The sequence below is a fragment of the Eleutherodactylus coqui genome, chromosome 4 (assembly GCF_035609145.1).
Source record: "Eleutherodactylus coqui strain aEleCoq1 chromosome 4, aEleCoq1.hap1, whole genome shotgun sequence".
In the NCBI taxonomy this organism is placed as follows: Eukaryota; Metazoa; Chordata; class Amphibia; order Anura; family Eleutherodactylidae; genus Eleutherodactylus; species Eleutherodactylus coqui.
This window is the reverse complement of record NC_089840.1, coordinates 137,645,956-137,663,792: the sequence shown is the minus strand read 5'-3', so window position 1 is coordinate 137,663,792 and position 17,837 is coordinate 137,645,956. Positions and strand designations below refer to the sequence as shown.

The window sequence follows — 17,837 nt, the reverse complement described above, 5'->3', positions numbered from 1 at the left end:
TGGTGCATATATCTACACCACACACTTGCCTCTGGATAATAAGTAAATGTGGCGACATCTGTATAATATATTTCAAATCGGAATGACAGAAGAAATGCCCCATACAATGGGGTGCTTATCCACCGGAATGCCCCATACAATGGGGTGCTTATCCACCGGAATGCCTAATACAATGGGGTGCTTATTCATCGGAATGCCCAATACAATGGGGTGCTTATCCACCAGAATGAAAGACCTGGTACACTCGGGTAACTTTGAATCTGAAACCTACATTGCTATATGAATTATATATGTATGCCAAGTAGTCTTATGACCCACTTAAAGGGGAAAAGATAGAGTTTCGGTGTGGTTTTGTTTTTCCTTAAAACTGCTGTGCCATTCCTGTGGTGGTTGTCCGGAAAAAGTAGGAGTTAGCTGGGTGGAATGGCCCCTTTTATACAGGCTGATGATCATTCAGCGTCCTGCGGGAATTCGAACGATATTCGTCTCCTGTAAACGTGTGCAGTGACTGAATGAGAATTGTCCTTGATCCAGAAACCTGAATAACTTTTGAATGACTGTCTGCTTATTGTGAATGGAGGCAATCTGGGGGAGACTGCTCCTTGGCCCCCTCTGCCTCCATGCCGGCAGTGCTGTGAGCGATACTCCTGTGTAACAGCACAGGAGCAAACCTCATTGGGACGAGCTGTCTGACAGCCTCTGCCCCCACAGCTCGTCCTGTGTAAAAGTACATGTTGGTGTTCCTACTGGTCGTGTCCAAACTAGGTGTTGGGCTATGTGAAGACTGTGGTTATTTCACTGGAAATACAAAGATTTACCAAAATAAACAGGTCAGCAGAGCTGTTGGATTCTGTTACCTGGCTTTTCTTAACTTATGGGAACTCCCCACCCCCACCCCCTCCAATTTGCACACCGCAGCAAGAATTAAAAAATATAGTATGTTTTGTAGTACTCTTAAGCTACATTCATATGAATGTGATGTTGGGCTGAGAAATCTAATCCGATATCACTCTTGTCAATCTGCACTTTACCCATGTATGCGAGGCTCGCAGCACTTCAATAAAATTCCCATTCTCTGGTGCTTGTTTCACGCACGTCGGAGGATCGGCAAGTGTTTCTCATTGACTTCAAGGAGAAACATCACATCACACAACGTGCTATATATTGACTGTCCCATTGAAAACAATAGGCAATGCGTTTCGAGGGAATTGAAAAAAAAATGTGCAGCTTTTTTTTTCTCACAGCATCGCTGTGAAGGGACAAAATTGCTGACGTGTAGGACTCCATTCATGAGGTTCATCTTGGTTACAGGGACCCACAAGTGTGTTCAGTTCCTTTTAGGCACCATAAATGTGTGGCTATCCTTGGCATTCTTCTATTAGATTTTCAGAAGCCAAACGGCTGATCACCGCGGCTGCTTGATTAGTTGCCTTTACCACAATCAGTCACAGCATGAATTGCTAGGGCCTCCTGCATGCACACACTGTAACTATCTCTTATTGATCACGTCTCATGTGCTTGTCATGCAGGTTCTGGTTCTTCTGTACATTGCAGACTGGATGGTTCACTGGATGTGGAGCAGAGGGATGGATCCTGACAACTTTTCAATACCATATCTCACTGCCTTGGGGGATCTGCTGGGCACTGGGCTGCTTGCTCTTAGTTTCCATGTACTTTGGCTAATCGGAGACCGTGACACGGATGTGGGAGACTGAATGTCAGCCTGCTTGGACACTACAGTGTGGGACCATTTTGTGGCCTGGATGACTTTAACAGGAGACTAAATAGAAATAAGTGCAATTTTTTTCCCTATAAACCGTACACAGCGATGTATGCTAAAGATGTGCTAGATTACTTTGTGCTGCTTTGTTTTGCACAGCGAGACCTGGCACTCTTGTATGTGCAGCTGGACCTGCTTCTGAGCCCCCTTCCCCGTGCTGCCTATTTCAGCAGTGTTAATATGCATGTTTGAGGCACTAGTTGCCTTATTTTTATTCTGAACGGTTGGGTAGGAATTCTCTCTACTTCCGGACGCGTGATATGTACAAATTTTGAGTTGTGTAAAGGGGCAATAGTTAGCCAAGTAATTCTTAAGATGTTTACATTTTTGAACAAAATTCTTGAAAGATGAATGTCACTGGAAAATCTATACAATGTATCTTGCGCAGCTTGAAGTCTTTTAAAGAGCAGCTCCTTTCCCAAAGAGTTCCATGTAACAAGACCCAATGAAGAATAGGGTCTTGAAGAAAGTCTGACTGACAGTTATCTGGTGAAGTATTTTTTGAGGCCTCATATATGTTGTCCATCTACAGCATTTAAAAGGGGTCTTATACGCTGACAGACGTCCTTTAAACTATTCACACCATTAGATTGGTGCTGAGATAGTGATGGCATACCCTAATTTTTGTCACTACTGAGAAGTCTGTTTTTGTGCCCACATGTGACTGAGAATAAGTGCTAGCCTGTCCGATGGGCAAACTGATCCTGAGTTTCTACTCTCCATCAACTTCTTCCCCTGCTTAATGATTGACAGCTACAGCTCCCTTAGGCTTGTGACCAAGGGTGCCGTCAATCACCTAGACTAACGGGAAGGGTTGGGGGAATATTGAGGAGAAGCACTGGACCAGTCCGAGCAAATAACTAATTAAATTGCCTGCTAAGTTGATATTGGCAGATCTAGATTTCTGTTAGGCCTCCTCCACACAGACGTTTTTGTACAGCGTTTAGCACTGCTTTTTCAGTGCAGCACTAAACATTGTACAAAGCTCCCATTCATTTCAATGGAGCTGTTCCAACAAGCATCAAAACGCAGCGTCCTCAGAGCATGCACTGTCAAAGCGCAATGTTATCTTTGGCCGTTTTCGGCTCTAGGTTGCCCATTGAAATGCATGGGCAGCTTCTTCAGCGCTGCTGAAACTGTGGCATACCTTAATACCGTGTTTAGGGCAGAGCTAAACAGCCTAGCTACAGTACCTGACAGAGAAAAAAATCCACGCTCACCCAGCTGGTGCAGTTGGGGTCCATTCAATGGCTGTGATTGGCTTAGCCAACTCGGCCAATCAGAGCAATCTTTCACTGGTGGTGGGGTCTTCAAACCCAGTCACTGGCAAAAGATCCTCTGTCGGCTTGACAGGTGCCCAAGAGCAGGCACAGAACTATGGAGAACACTGGCGGGGACCCTGATGGCACCTGGTAGGGGAGTATGGCTTTTTAAAATTTTTATTTTATTTTTTCAGCATCCTTGGCTGCGCTTTCAGCACCGCTAAAAACGCTGGTATAACGCATGCCAGCAGTGCTGGAAACGCTGAGTTACTGCAAACTACTGTGGGAAGGAGGCCTTAGTGTTACCATCATTGAAATCTAATAGTGGCAATAGGGCTATCCCATAATGACAAATGTCTTGGGGCTAATTGACATGACTGTGGCTGTGTTGAGTCTGCGAAGTTGGCGACCAAAAAAAATTGAATGGCACACTGCATGCCCCACACTTGCTCATTTGGGGAAAAAGGTCATGTGAAAAGCCTAATTGACTATTATGGTTCAGTGGAATACACAGACCTAGAAAATACAGCTATGAGAATAGGCCTTTAAAGAACCCACTCATGGAGTCCTCCACCGGCTTCCACATACATAGAGGATGGAATCTCAGGGTCCCTACAGCTTTGTAGCCCGGATCCACAGGGGACTCTTCTCACACACAAGTCTATATCGGAGGAGAACAAGTCCAGTCTTCATTATTTTTTAACCATAGCAGTATTTTTCAAGATGTTCAATCTTGAATAAAGATCAAACTGACACTTGGAATTATAGCTGTGCAATGCTGGTGAATGGAAATGAACTAGTCTTCATTCACAACTGCCTAAATCTACACTTGCGCCTTTTGTATTAGGCCATGTTCACATAAAGCAGAGCCTTCCGTCATGTAACAAGCCAGCAAATGTGACCATTTACAGTTCTGTATATCTGTGGCAGAATAAAGCATCCTTCAAACTTGAAAATCTGCAGTATGCCCTTCAGCCTGCACAGACTTCTAGATATATTGTACTGCAGCATTTGAATGTGGGTCTTATAAACCTCCATTCTCTTCTCTACTGTACCTCATTGTGGATTCTTAGTAGAAAATCTGCCACATGTGAACATGGCCTGAAGCGTGCTGGAGTTGTGTATTCTTTTTGTTTTTGTTTTTTAAACTTGTACATAATTTTTGGGGTTTGGGGGAGAACAATGTCTGTCTATTTAAAAAAAAAAAAGCCCTATGCACGAATGTATAATATGCAGTACTGCACACGTAGCTTCAATAGAGAAGTTTCTACAATGGTTCTGTAAAGAGATGGGACTATTACAGCAATATGACTTTTTTGCCATGACTTTGGTATATTTAACGACTATACTATCTTTCAGTCCGAACCTGACTGTCAATTCAGATGCACCTTTTTCCACTAGATTCTGACACCACATCAATCTTATGGGCAGTGCAAAAAACTGTGTGTGCAATATATGGGCTTGTAGCGCAATAAGTCTCCAATAATGCAAAATGTGAAATTTTGATGTTACTGTGTACATATGCAGATCTATCCATCCACCTGACTGTATGTGTATCTATTCTCAAAGGGAAATTGCTTTTTCACGGTTTTCAATTATGTTGATCTAAGAATTGTGTGCTTGGGCTCCTGTAACAAATCTGCCTGTTTCATCCAGATTTTACAAGTCCGTGATCACCTATTGTTTACGCCGCCCCTCCAACAGCTGTAATTATTTGCTACCTCTCTCCTATGAGTCTGCTATGAAATCTATTCTCTTGTTATCCCATTTATCACTCAGTAGACAATGCTGTGTAAGGATGTGACACACGTGGAACTTTCTGATCATTAATGTCTATTGAATTTCTTTCCCAAATTTTGCTGTGGACATTATCCATAGCTTCAAATTTCTGCTAATTTTCTAGCGGCTTCCCTCTCTATGATGAGGAAACGTCATCTCTGATAATAACCACCAAGATCTAGTGAGTCTTTTCTTTTCTAAATGGTCACCTTTTTATGTCCTTCACTGAACTTGCAACATTTGTGTTTTCACAGTAAATTAAACATTGTAGCTGTCCTTGTAATTGTTACACTTTAATGGGATAAATGGATTGTTTGAAGAGTACTGTGGCTGCTGGTTTCTGTAGTGTTTCTGCGTTTTTTTTTGTGTTTTTTTTCACCCTTGATTGTCTTCAAAAAGAAACCAAACTGAAAGCTTTGTTTTTGCTTCTGTTCCATTCTTGGTTTCTGTTTTTAACTGAACAAATAACGCTGCAATAGGTTTCCGTTCTGCTTGGTGTCAGTTTTCTTAACAGAAACTTTTTTTTTTTTTATTAAACCCATTGGAATCTATGGCGAATAAGAGGATCCGTTTTTAATTCCATTCTGCTCTGAGAATGGAACAGACATACATATGACTGAAGTCAAAACACAGTTGTGAAGTCACTTAGAAGAAATGTGTTGTAACTTGATATCACCCTAGTACTGCCTCATTAATACTCAGTATTAATACTACCAATCTTATAAATGGAAATTCAAGTCTTGCAGAATATTTCACAGAACATCCTCTCTATGGGTACATTAACATGTAGTGGGATTTCTGCAGTGGAAAATTCTGCATCCAAAACAGTCAAAACCTGCATCACTGGTGCCGATATCAGAGGATGGAGCACTCCTCACCTCTGAAAGCTTTGTGCTGTCAGTATACTTTCACCGGTCACATCTAGTGAGTGCAGCGCCGCTGGACAGGTGATGCCACTTCTGCATCATCTGACCAGTAGCCCTGTGCTCACTAGATGTGACTGATGAAAGTATACTGACAGCACAAAGCTTTCAGAGGTGAGGAGTGCTCCATCCTCTGATATCGGCACCAGTGATGCAGGTTTTGACTGTTTTGGATGTAGCCTGTGTAAATGTATCCTGTGTCAGTCTGTTCCATGAAGACTTGCTGGCATATGTAGGTGTAGTTCTGAAGATAGAAGTACCAGGAGATCGTTTTTTGTTTTTTTTCTGGTGTTCCCTTCTTTGTGCATTCTGGGCATAAAAACAAAGGGTTAATATAAAAAGTTGTCACAGCAGAAAATGCTCTTGTGATGCCTGGGTACTAGGACTCATTGGCATTCTGAACAAGATGGTATTGGTTTTTGGTGGTGGTTATTCCCCCCCCCCCCCCCCCCCCTGCCCCCTCCCCATTTAAAGACCAATATTAGGCCAACTGCTTCAGATCATTGACCTGCTTTTTAGCTGTTAGAGCCTGGCACTTCAGATGTGAGACCATGCATACCAGCTGCCAGAACAAGCTTTGATATAAAGGGATGTTGCTCTGTAACGGCATCTTTTATAGAATTCTCAGTAAATCATGCTTTACTCCCTAATTGCTGTGGTAGTCATCATGGGTTTTTCAGATGCAGTGATGTATCAACAGCACCTTCTATTTATCTTGAACACTGTTTTTTTGACAATTTATATGGAATTGCGGTAGTTTCATATGTGCAATCTGGTTCTATTGAATCTTGTTGTAATTTGTAAGCCGCAATAGGAGTGTTTAAATCTAATGACTACATGTGATTGCAATTTTCATTATCCCTGGCAATGCAGGGGGGTTTCCACCATTGATACAGTTCCTTTAGAAAATCTGATTTTTGGCAGTTACATATTTGCATAATAGGTTGCTCTATTGAATTGATTTTTAAATTATTTGTTTATGGAAATAAAGATTTCATAAAATAAAGTTATTTAAATACATCCCACCTGTCTGTCTTATGGTGTAAGGTTACACTGTGTTTTGCAGGAACTAGTTGCCAAATTGTTAAAGATGTGCACAGGACTTTATTTAAAGCACTTCTAGTTCTCCAATGCTGCATTAAAGGACCACTTCAGAAGAAACGCCTTTTTCTATTCCTGCCACAATCACCTGCCTGACTATCACATTCTGGAGGTCTCCTCTGTGTATTAGTCACTTTCATGCAGTGCAGCCCCCTCTCTGATGCTTATCAGCTACTATCTTAATGCAAAGATTTCTACTTTGACTATTCTGTGCAGTCTCTAGCTGCTCCTTAAGTGCTGTACTATCTATGCTGCAGGGAAAACATGGCCATTACATCCTGTATTCACTTAAGCTACAGACCGTAAGGATACAATCGGGTGGATGAGCTGTGATCTCCTCTATTATATCAGTGGCAGGATCTGTGTGATCATGGTCACTCCTATCACAGTTACAGATTTATCTCCCCCCTCTGCAGAGCTTGTGTGGTACACACCATGTAAGATTAGGGCAAGTAAAGTAACTGAGAAACTGACAAGTTTGAGAATTCATAAACCAAAGTAGATCTGAGCTGGTCCCCATTGGGATCTCATGACCGTCTGAGGAAAAAGAGGCCAGAAGTTTTGGATGAAAGGAATAATAAACCAAGGTAACGCTGGCTGATTTATATAAGAGTACTGAGGAATGGTGGTATAATTCATAAGAAATAAAGATTAACTGGAGTGACCCTTCAGGTCACACTTGTGCTTTGAAGAAACTGCAGTCTAATCAGGTAAAAGATGAAACTGCTGGACTTGGAGGAAGAGCAATATGAGAGTCCAGAATAAAGGCGGCAATATATGAGACGTCTCTTTTAAAATGGCCAACTTAAGCAATTGCATGTGAACATTAATATGGAAGGTGGTGATATTGTGATGCATGAATGTAGTGTGATAAAATATTGTGATTCATCAGGTTCAAAAATCTATTTGGTCTGTAAATGGAGGTGCATGGTGTAATTGGCTTATAGTAGTTATCCGCTTTGCACAAACCTATTGCATCATGAGTTGTCGGTGGGTGACGGGCACTCCACCCCCTGTCAACCACAGACTATGTGCTATTAACCACAGCATGTAATGGGTTAAGTCTCAAGGATCAGATGTTGCTCTGCTCTGGGCTATTGGGCATCTGAGCTCCAGCTCTTCCCTTTATAGAATTCTCAGTGAATCATGCTTTACTCCCTAATTGCTGTGGTAGTCATCATGGGTTTTTCAGATGCAGTGATGTATCAACAGCACCTTCTATTCATCTTGAACACTGTTTTCTTGACAATTTATATGGAATTGCGGTAGTTTCATATGTGCAATCTGATTCTATTGAATCTTGTTGTAATTTGTAAGCTGCAATAGGAGTGTTTAAATCTAATGACTACATGTGATTGCAATTTTCATTATCCCTGGCAATGCAGGGGGGTTTCCACCATTGATACAGTTCCTTTAGAAAATCTGATTTTTGGCAGTTACATATTATTTGCATAATAGGTTGCTCTATTGAATTGATTTTTAAATTATTTGTTTATGGAAATAAAGATTTCATAAAATAAAGTTATTTAAATACATCCCACCTGTCTGTCTTATGGTGTAAGGTTACACTGTGTTTTGCAGGAACTAGTTGCCAAATTGTTAAAGATGTGCACAGGACTTTATTTAAAGCACTTCTAGTTCTCCAATGCTGCATTAAAGGACCCCCTGTCAACCACAGACTGCGTGCTATTAACCACAGCATGTAATGGGTTAAGTCTCAAGGATCAGATGTTGCTCTGCTCTGGGCTATTGGGCATCTGAGCTCCAGCTCTTCCCAACATAAACATCTGTGCCAGGTTAAACTTGCAATGCATGAAAAGGTGTATGTGCAGGCTTAAAGGGGTTGTCCCGCGGCAGCAAGTGGGTCTATACACTTCTGTATGGCCATATTAATGCACTTTGTAATGTACATTGTGCATTAATTATGAGCCATACAGAAGTTATCAAAAGTTATTCACTTACCTGTTCCGTTGCTGGCGTCCTCGTCTCCATGGTTGCCGTCTAATTTTCGCCGTCTAATGGCCAAATTAGACGCACTTGCGCAGTCCGGGTCTTCTGCTTTTCTCAATGGGGCTCCGTGTAGCTCCGCCCCGTCACGTGCCGATTCCAGCCAATCAGGAGGCTGGAATCGGCAATGGACCGCACAGAAGCCCTGCGGTCCACCGAGGGAGAAGATGCCGGCGGCCATCTTCAGCAGGTAAGTAAGAAGTCACCGGAGCGCGGGGATTCAGGTAAGCGCTGTCCGGTGATCTCTTTTAACCCCTGCATTGGGGTTGTCTCGCGCCGAACGGGGGGGGGGGGGGGGGGGGGCTGAAGAAAAAAAAAAAACCCCGTTTCGGCGCGGGACAACCCCTTTAAAGACCTTTCAGTTGCTACCATAAAATGGTGCATTGACAGTCACTAATGTGGTAATTGTCTTGCAAACTTAACCCCTTACAATCCACTGTCTGACATCTGAAGACATTATGATTTTAAGCTGTACAGCTCCGATGTTTGAAGACATCCGTTGGGGTTCTCTAACTGTATATTGCCAGCCTCTGCTGTCGGAGCCTATACAACGTGTCCCCTCATGCAGTACTGGCTTTAGCCAGCAGATAGCGCCGTTGTATAACGGCAGAAAAGAGTAAGCCCCCTAGGAAAACCAGGACACAAATTGGATTGGAAAGGGTTAATTCAGTGCATTTAAAATCTCTATGGCCGCCTTCACATGCAGTGTTATTGCTTTGGACATTTTGCAACAGAAAACTGTAGTAGCTAAATCCTCACCTAAAGGGCTTATTTACACATGTGTATTGGATGGCGTTTTGCTGGCCGATATACACATTCATCTGAGCAGTCTGTGTCCCCCAGCCCCAGCTCTCTGCCTCTCCTCCCATCTGAGCGGCTTGCAATAGGAGTGGGTTGGATGAGGTGGAGCTAAGCTCCCTCCACTTGTCCACAGCCAGCAATGGGAGTGAGTGGGATAGAGCAGAGCTTAGCTCTGCGCCCCTTCTGCCTCCTCCCATTGTAAACGCCAGGAGGCAGAGAGCCACTTAGATGGAAGTGTATAGCGCCTGGCCAATGTACCCTCATGTAAATAAGACCAAATGGTGTCTGCTTGGGGTTTAATCCCTGTGTTTCAAGGGTTAAATGTTTCAGCATAAATTAGACATGCTCCAAATGTAGAATCTGAAGCTAGTACCCCAAAAGTACAAGTCCCAGCCCTCAGAACCTTTTTTTTTTTTTCTTTCAAAGCAAATGTTAGCAGAACATCCTTGGGCTTTTAATATTTTGTCAGCCCTTGTGTTGGCCCTGGAAGTGCTCTCAAGGTAGCTTTCTTGTTTAGTTTTAGGGTCCCAAAAAAAGGTATAGATTTAGTAAGATCACCATTGCTAGATGGATTACTTTAATTATCAAGAAATGTTCTTGAGGTGCGAAAAGAACTACTAAAGAAGGTACAGGGAGGAGGCCATTTAAAGGACTCTCTTTAAGAAAAGAATTCTAGCATTGTGTATATATTAGGGGTTTTCTTTGTTGTTTTTAGTGCTGGGAGTCATGGCACTAATTAAAAAAAAACACCATTTAGATGATATTCAAGGGCTTTATTAATCAGATGTGCCTAATTATTACGATGTATCAGAGGAAAATAATGAGAAACACGCAGGTAATGTTTTGAAGTTGTTTAGTTATATTGTTAGAATGCAAGAGTTTATAAACTTTAGCTTCCCCCAAAGCCAACAATAAAAAGACCGCAGCACATGTGACACTTCTCTTTTAGGCTTATTCAGAGGTGTGTATATCGGCCGGGTTTTCAAGGCCGGCCGATAGTGTATATCTCTCTCTGCAGGGGCAGGAGGCAGGCCAGGAGCAGTGCTCTGAGTTCCTGCCCCCCCCCCCCCTCGCCACTGTTTGCGAGGAGTGGGGTGGGGTTGGGGCAGAGCTAAGTTCCGCTTCTCTCCTGCACCCTCCCATTGCAAATAATGGCAAGGGGCGTAGAGGGGGCAACAGTTCAGTGCACTCCTCCCGTCCCAGCCTGCCTCCTCCCCCTGGAGAGAAGTGCAGCGACTATCGGCAGGGCGTGAAAACCCAGAAAGTGAGAAAGGTGGCTTTGGAGGCCTTTCTTTAGCGCTGAAAAACTCCCAAGAATAATGGAGAGCAATAATCCCGATTGAGTAACTGCTCCAAGAGCTACCTTTTCATATTAATCATTAATTTGGTATAGCTCCTTTTTAAAAAGCTTGGAGGGTTTCTGCTATTTTAATGGGATCGTACGGTTTCTGCCCAGACTTCTTATTTATGGAAGATATGAAAGTGTGGCCTCTTCTAGCATGTAGAAGGCATGCCAGGGCATCACCCACATTTATTTAGTATTCGTTAGAGAAGCTTTTCAGTAGGTCACGAGGCCGTAGGTATTTTTGGTCTAATATCCGTCGCAGGTCTTTAGCATTAAGTAGTTCATTCAGGATTGATTGGGATCTGCTGCTTTTATAGGCAGTTTCCAGGGCAATAATTTTAGAGGATAATGTTGATATTTTGGGGAAATTTTCCAATTTTACCATATCCCGTGTTACACATTTTAGAGATTCCCATTGGAAGAGGTGTAGAGTCTGAAGTGTAACAGAACAAAAGTTTGCCGTTGCTTGCCTGACCTCTTCACAGCACACAGTCTTTAAGGAGGCTGTCAATAAGCTTCCAGGTCCATGTTCCTGAAGGAACCTTTAGGGCTTCAAATCAGAGGAAAATTGGTGTGCAGTCAGACCAGAGCATGTTTCCATGGAGGCCTTATGGTGTAATGTCGGCTTAGGAAGATGATGTCAATACGGCTATATGATTGATAGGTAAGTGAGAAATAGGAGTAATCCCTTTCTTGTGAATGTTAAATACGCCTGACGTTTGCTAGCTGGAGAGTCCTATTAAAAGCCTAATCTGAGCAGAGGGGAGACAGTCTCTACGGCTGGGTCCAATGGGAAGTTGATGTCGCCCCACCCTCCCCACTACAACTATGCCCTCTGCAAAGTCTAAAATATATTTGCCCTCGGTTGCAGAGGTACCAGTTTAACAAAGGGAAAACTTTCCTCTAGGCCCTGAATTTGAGAAAGACATACCCCTGTCCTATGAATCAATGTGGGTGTCCAGCATGGGTTGTAGATGGGTTCGTGGTGTGAAGCTGAAGATGTGTAATGCCTATCTTTGATGGTGGAGGTGTGCCTGGAATGGAAATGAGTTTCATGTAAAAACACACTTTGGATCTTTGTTTATGAAGCTGATAAAAGACTTAGGAACTATTTTGTGGGAAGTCCAAGCCCCTACGTTTCAGAAACAGATATTCAGTTAGGCCAATGTCTAGAATTGTGCAGGGCAAGATCTCTACTCCCAACCTCCCTCTCAGGTTAGTTTCACATGTCCGAGCGCGATATCGCGCTCATGGGATGTCCCCACGGATGCGAGGCGGTTTTGTGTCAAAAATGCCTCCCATCACTTCAGCACAGTTGAAAACAATACGGGTGTTGGCTGTTTCTTACAGCTGACACCCTCCAGCAACAACTATGATAAGCTGTGCTGCTCCTCAGAGCTGTTAACCCTTTAAATGTTTTAAATTCTGACAGCATGTAAGTGCCTCAATCGATGTGCGGGAGTCCCATACTGCTCCCCGCAAGAAGATTGCAGGTTGCCATGGCAGCCAGGGGGCTTCTGATGGGCCCTGGGGCTGTCCTTGTAGAATACCTGTCAGATTGCAGTATAATGTAATGCTATGGCATTACTTTATATTGCAGGAACGATAAAAGCTTTGGAATCACTGTGCCTGCAAAAGCCTGATCTATAAAAGTAACACATTTACCCTGTACAGTGAACGTCATCTCAAAAAAAAAAAAAATTTGCACGTTTTGGGTCACTCTATCTCCAAGAAAAAATATAACAAAAACTTATCAAAAAGGTGTATTTACTCCAAAATTGTACCAATAGAAACTATAGGACGTCTCATAAGAAATGTGCCTTCGCAGAACTATGTCAAAAGAAAAATAAAAAAGTTATGGCTGTCAGAAGATCGCGGCAGAAAATAATTTTAAAGAAAAGGATGTTTGGTAAAGGTTAAAAGTAGTACAGAAAAAAAAAACTATATAAGTTTGGTACCGTACTAATCATACTGACCTATAGAATAAAGTTATGTGGTTTGTGTTGCAGTTTATGTGCCGTAGAAACAAGACGCACCAAAAGATGGCTGAATTTCGTTTTTTTCCCCATGTCACTCCACTTAAAGTTTTTTAGTACATTATTTGGTACCATTGAAAAATACAACTCATCCTGCAAAAAAAACAAGCCCCCAAACATCTATACTGATGGTTAAAGAAAGAAGTTATGTATTTTAAAACGAAGGGGGAGGGGGAAATGAGTATGGGGAAAAAAAGGCTGCGTTCTTTAGGGGGTAAACATGTATGCTAACCAAGTTTGCCAGCAATACTCATCCGAAATCGTGTCAGGTTTTTCTGTTTTTTTTTTTTTTGCTCAACAATCGCTCCATGTCAAAAGTCTAGATGTAAAGAACTTAAAGGGGTTGTCCGGCCGTGACATATGCATTTATACACTTCTGTATGGCCATTACAAGGCACTTTGCAATATAGTGCATGCTTTGTAAATGAGCCATACAGAAGATATATACTTACCTGAACAACACCCCCCACCCCCCCACCCCCGTTAACGATTGTGTCGTCCTTGGATGCGACAAATCCAGCCGGCTCTCTTCTTCGTTTGTTGTGCAGGCGCAGTGGCACTTGTCAGCTTCTCTGGAACATGCGCCTGATCCGTTACCCATGTGCAGTCCATTTACTTCATGGTTGTGACTTCATCATTGTCTGCCTGCTCCTGCTGACTGTCCGGAGCTGAAGCCGATCCACAGCAGCGTCCACCAGCCGACTGTCCTCAGCTGATGGGTAAGTGGGGAGTCACTTTTACTACTAGGGGCAGTATTGACGGTCACTATTGGGGGGTCTGCATTACTACTGGGGCAACTATTGGGGGTCTTTATTACTACTGTAGCCACTATGGGGTCTACATTACTACGAAAGCTATTGGGGGCTTCTGTATTACTAATGGAGCAACTATTGGGATCACTATTACTACTGGGGCAACTATTGGGGGTCTGTATTACTACTGTGGACACTATTGGTCTGCATTACTACTGGGGCAACTATTGGGGATCTGTAATACTACTGTGGGTACTATGGGGGTCTGTTTCACTAATGCTGCCCACATGTGGAAGGGGGGGGGGGGGGGTCACTATTACTACTGTGGCCAGTATCGAGGGTCACTATTACTACTACTGCTGCCACCAAAAATGGGAGACTTGTCATTGTGCTGTGGGAGGTGTAGGGTACGTCCCCAGCTGCTGATTGGCTGGGCTGTGTGATACCCAGTTCCCTTCACCGCTGAGACCCTCCAGTCTGAGCTGCAAGCGCCTTCCCAGGTGGCCTCCCTACAATGGTCCTGGTGAGTAGACAAAGTGGCCGGTAGACGGAAGGACAGCTTCAAGTGGCTTCCCAGGCGGCCTCCCTGCAATGCCCTGCGGAGAGGAGACTGCCAGCGGCCAGAAGTGCAGAGTGCCGGGGGACAGTGAGGTCAGCACTCCGCCATTGTTGGCAAAACACTGTCCCTGGTGATGTACAGTGCCCCTCCACTACAGTCACTGTGCACATGGCTCTGTGGCTGACAAACCCCGTGCCTGTTCTTCTGTCAGTGTGACCATCACATAACGGAGCCTCTGCATCTGGGCGCCGCAGTGAAACTGCGCCCTACCAGCTTCGTTCTCACACTGCTCACCCCCACGGCGCACTACCATCTCCCCTGCCTGCGCTGTAGGAAAAGTCCCAGCAGGTTGCCCTGCATCTCTCAGTCACTATGTAGTGCTGGGCGGACAGGACAGCAGACACACAAACACCCAATTGGAAGCTAGGGGCTTGATAGGGGGTGTTAACTATAGCAAAGCCAGGTCAGCCCCTAGCTTCTGGTGGAGACAAGATACAACAGTACCCATTATTACTACTGCTGCCACCATGGGGGACACTGTCAGTTCTGGGGCCACTATCCCTCCTTTGGCCCCTGTGGGGGTCACTGTCACTCCTGGGGCGAATACAGCTGTCACTGTCACTCCTGGGGCCAATATAGGAGGACATATCTGTTTGACTTCTCTGTACTGTGACAAATGAGCTCTGCTACATAGCTGTGTGGCTTCTCTGCATTGGAGCACCTATCATGTATGATATTGCCTGCTGAGCTGATGTATGTAAGTCGATCCTGTGTGATACGACTGCTGAGTCACTGTATCTAAGCCAAGTGTGGGGAAGGAGGGGTAGTGTATCTAATCCGAGTGGGGGGTGGGAGGGGTTGTGTACCTATGCCTGTCAGGTTGTTTTACAGCATCTCAGTAGACAGTATCACACCTGAGTGGTTTAACAGTCAGTCAACACCGTGAAACTAGAATGGGCGAGAGCAGAAGAAAGTCCCGTACTGTACAATGAAATCAGAGAGGGTGGAAGCTGGGCGTGGGCAGGAGAGACTGCCAATGAGTCCGATGCGTCCTTCCGTCATCGGGAGCGTGCACCCAGAGGTGGGTGGCGCAGAGCATTGTAGCATAATGGCGCCATGTTTGACATCTGCTTGCAACATCAGTTTACAAAGTAAGAAAAAGACAGAACAGGTAGTATGGCTGGCGGTTTGAACCCATGTATGCCATGTTTTAAAATGGTTAGTGAAAAGAAAGCATTATTATTATAAAAAAATGTCACCCTGCGTGGCCGGACAGCCCCTCTAACTATTAATGAAACATAAAGGTTGAACATTAACATTTTTTAATAGAGAAAACATACTTATAAATTCTGTAAAACATTTCAAAAATAACAATGTACAAAATCTCAAGTAAATGCCTGCCTAGACATTAAAAAAAATCAGTGAGCTGCGGGCCCAGACTCACCGGTCTGGAAAAGGCCCAAAATCTGTGACACTGCGACTTGAAGGTTTTTTTTTTTTTATGGACAGCAACTGCAGAGTTATAGTACCTTGCAGTAACCCATGGTCATACACGGCTGCTTTGAGGCGAGGGTGGTGGTTGGTGCTGTGGTAGCGCATGATAAAAGTATCGCCATTGATCTATCAAAGTATGTAAACCATGTGGTGTGGATGGCGGTATGAGAAATCCAACACTCACATCATGTATTTTTGCGTTGTAATCTGCAATTTGTCTGGAACCTGCCGGATGATGCCTGCGATAGTGCGCCCAAAAACATCTGCCCATTCCTCTGTCTCTCTTTGCCACAAAACTTCAAGCACCTGTCTCTGTAGCCGGGTGCTTGTGTGACTTCTTAATTTGCAGCTGACATCTGAGCAGCTGCTCCCCTGCCTTGAGGTGGTGGGTGTACAGGGACCATGTGCTGAGCCCTTTGTGCAATGGTCTGACTAGTGCTCATCTCTGAAACGATGGTAGCGAGAGTTAACGGCGAGATCAGCACAGTTCTGCTGATACGTCTCCCGCCTCCTCCTGCAAGCTCTGCCTGTTGTTACAAGTCCTGTTTTTAACGAGAAAAAAGACACGCTTAATTTTGCACATTCAGTGCTACCTGTGCCACGGACTGTTGATGCCACTGTTCAGAAACACGCTGTCCCCTACACTATGTAGGCTGGTTATCAACGTATTCTTTTTTACTGGCCCTCCTCACGGATCACATCCATGAAGGGGGCTGAAACTACTCACCCCCATCTCTTTGCAAGGAGGCGCATGCGCAGAAGAGAAGATCGGCGTTGGACATTTGAAATCGTCTGGTTCCCAGGTCCGTGATCGCTGCTATTCAATGGATAGTGGCAATCACAGAAAAGTTTTAAAAAAGTAAAATAAAGTTAAAGTTTCCGATCCATGAGGGGAGGTGAAAATATTCACCGGCGTCCTCCGCGATGTCCCAGTCTTACAAGACCCAACGTTCCCTGCAGTGCATGCGCGTCTGACGTCATACATGCACCATGTGTAGCCGGGAGCAGAGAGATGTCATCGGAGATGTAATCACTGTTATCCAATGGATAACAGTGATCATTTAAAGTAAAAAAAAAAAGTTTTAAAAAGTTAAAAAAAATTTTTTTTACGTGGCCCCTAGTCACGTTATCACCACTATCCAATGGATAATGGCGATCACATAAAAGTTAAAATAATAAAATTTCACCTCCCGTCATGGATCAAATCCATGAGGGGAGGTGAAGATACTTACCTAAGGCCTCTGGCGATGTCCCCCGATGGGATCTTTATCCACGGACCTTTCCCGAACTTCGGTGCATGCGCCCATCAGCAAAATGGCATACGTCAGTGCAGAAGCTAAGGAGGGCCCAGGAAATTTAAAATCTCCTTGCACCTGGCTACTAAAGGTAGCCGAGAGCGTGGAGCAGTGACTGAGGTCTGCGGTCCCCGGTCATGTGATCGCCGTTATCCAACAGATAATGGCGATCATGTAAAAGTTAAAAACAGTTGAAGTGTAATGCTCCTTTTGTTTTGCACCCCCTTGTGCATGCCAACGTAATATTAGGGCCACAAAATGTTGATGAGTAACGTTGAATTTGTACGTCTCCTAAATGGTAAAAAAAAAACTAACGTTTTTCAAATGTGCGTCCAGAATAAAGTAAACAGATGGAAATATATATCTTATCAAAAATGTGTACTGTATGTTTGCACATATTTAAGATATATTTGAAAACATAATATTTTTTTCGAACTTTCCCCAATTTTGGTGTTTGTAATAAATATACACAAATTCTGTTGGTCTATTTTTACCACCTAAATGAAGTACAACATGTGGCGAAAACACAATGTCAGAATCAGTTGGATATGCAAAACCTTTACGGAGTTATTCTGTGTCAAAGTGACACATGTCAGATTTCCAAAATTTGGCTCAGTCACTAAGGCACAAACAGGCTTGGTAACTAAGGGGTTAGACCGCGGGACCCCCACTGCTTCTGACATGTCTGTACGGCAGCCATAAG

General features: G+C 43.8%; 1 protein-coding gene across 1 annotated transcript in view; it reads left to right on the top strand.

Moving 5' to 3' along the window:
- Window positions 1-5,850, top strand: part of SLC41A1 (solute carrier family 41 member 1) — a 41,991-nt gene extending 36,141 nt beyond the window's left edge. Inside the window, exon 11 of the mRNA XM_066600183.1 lies at window positions 1,530-5,850. Coding sequence (XP_066456280.1) covers window positions 1,530-1,715 — 186 coding nt within the window. The 3' untranslated portion in view covers window positions 1,716-5,850. The remainder of the gene's footprint in view (window positions 1-1,529) is intronic.
- Window positions 5,851-17,837: the final 11,987 nt, after the last annotated feature.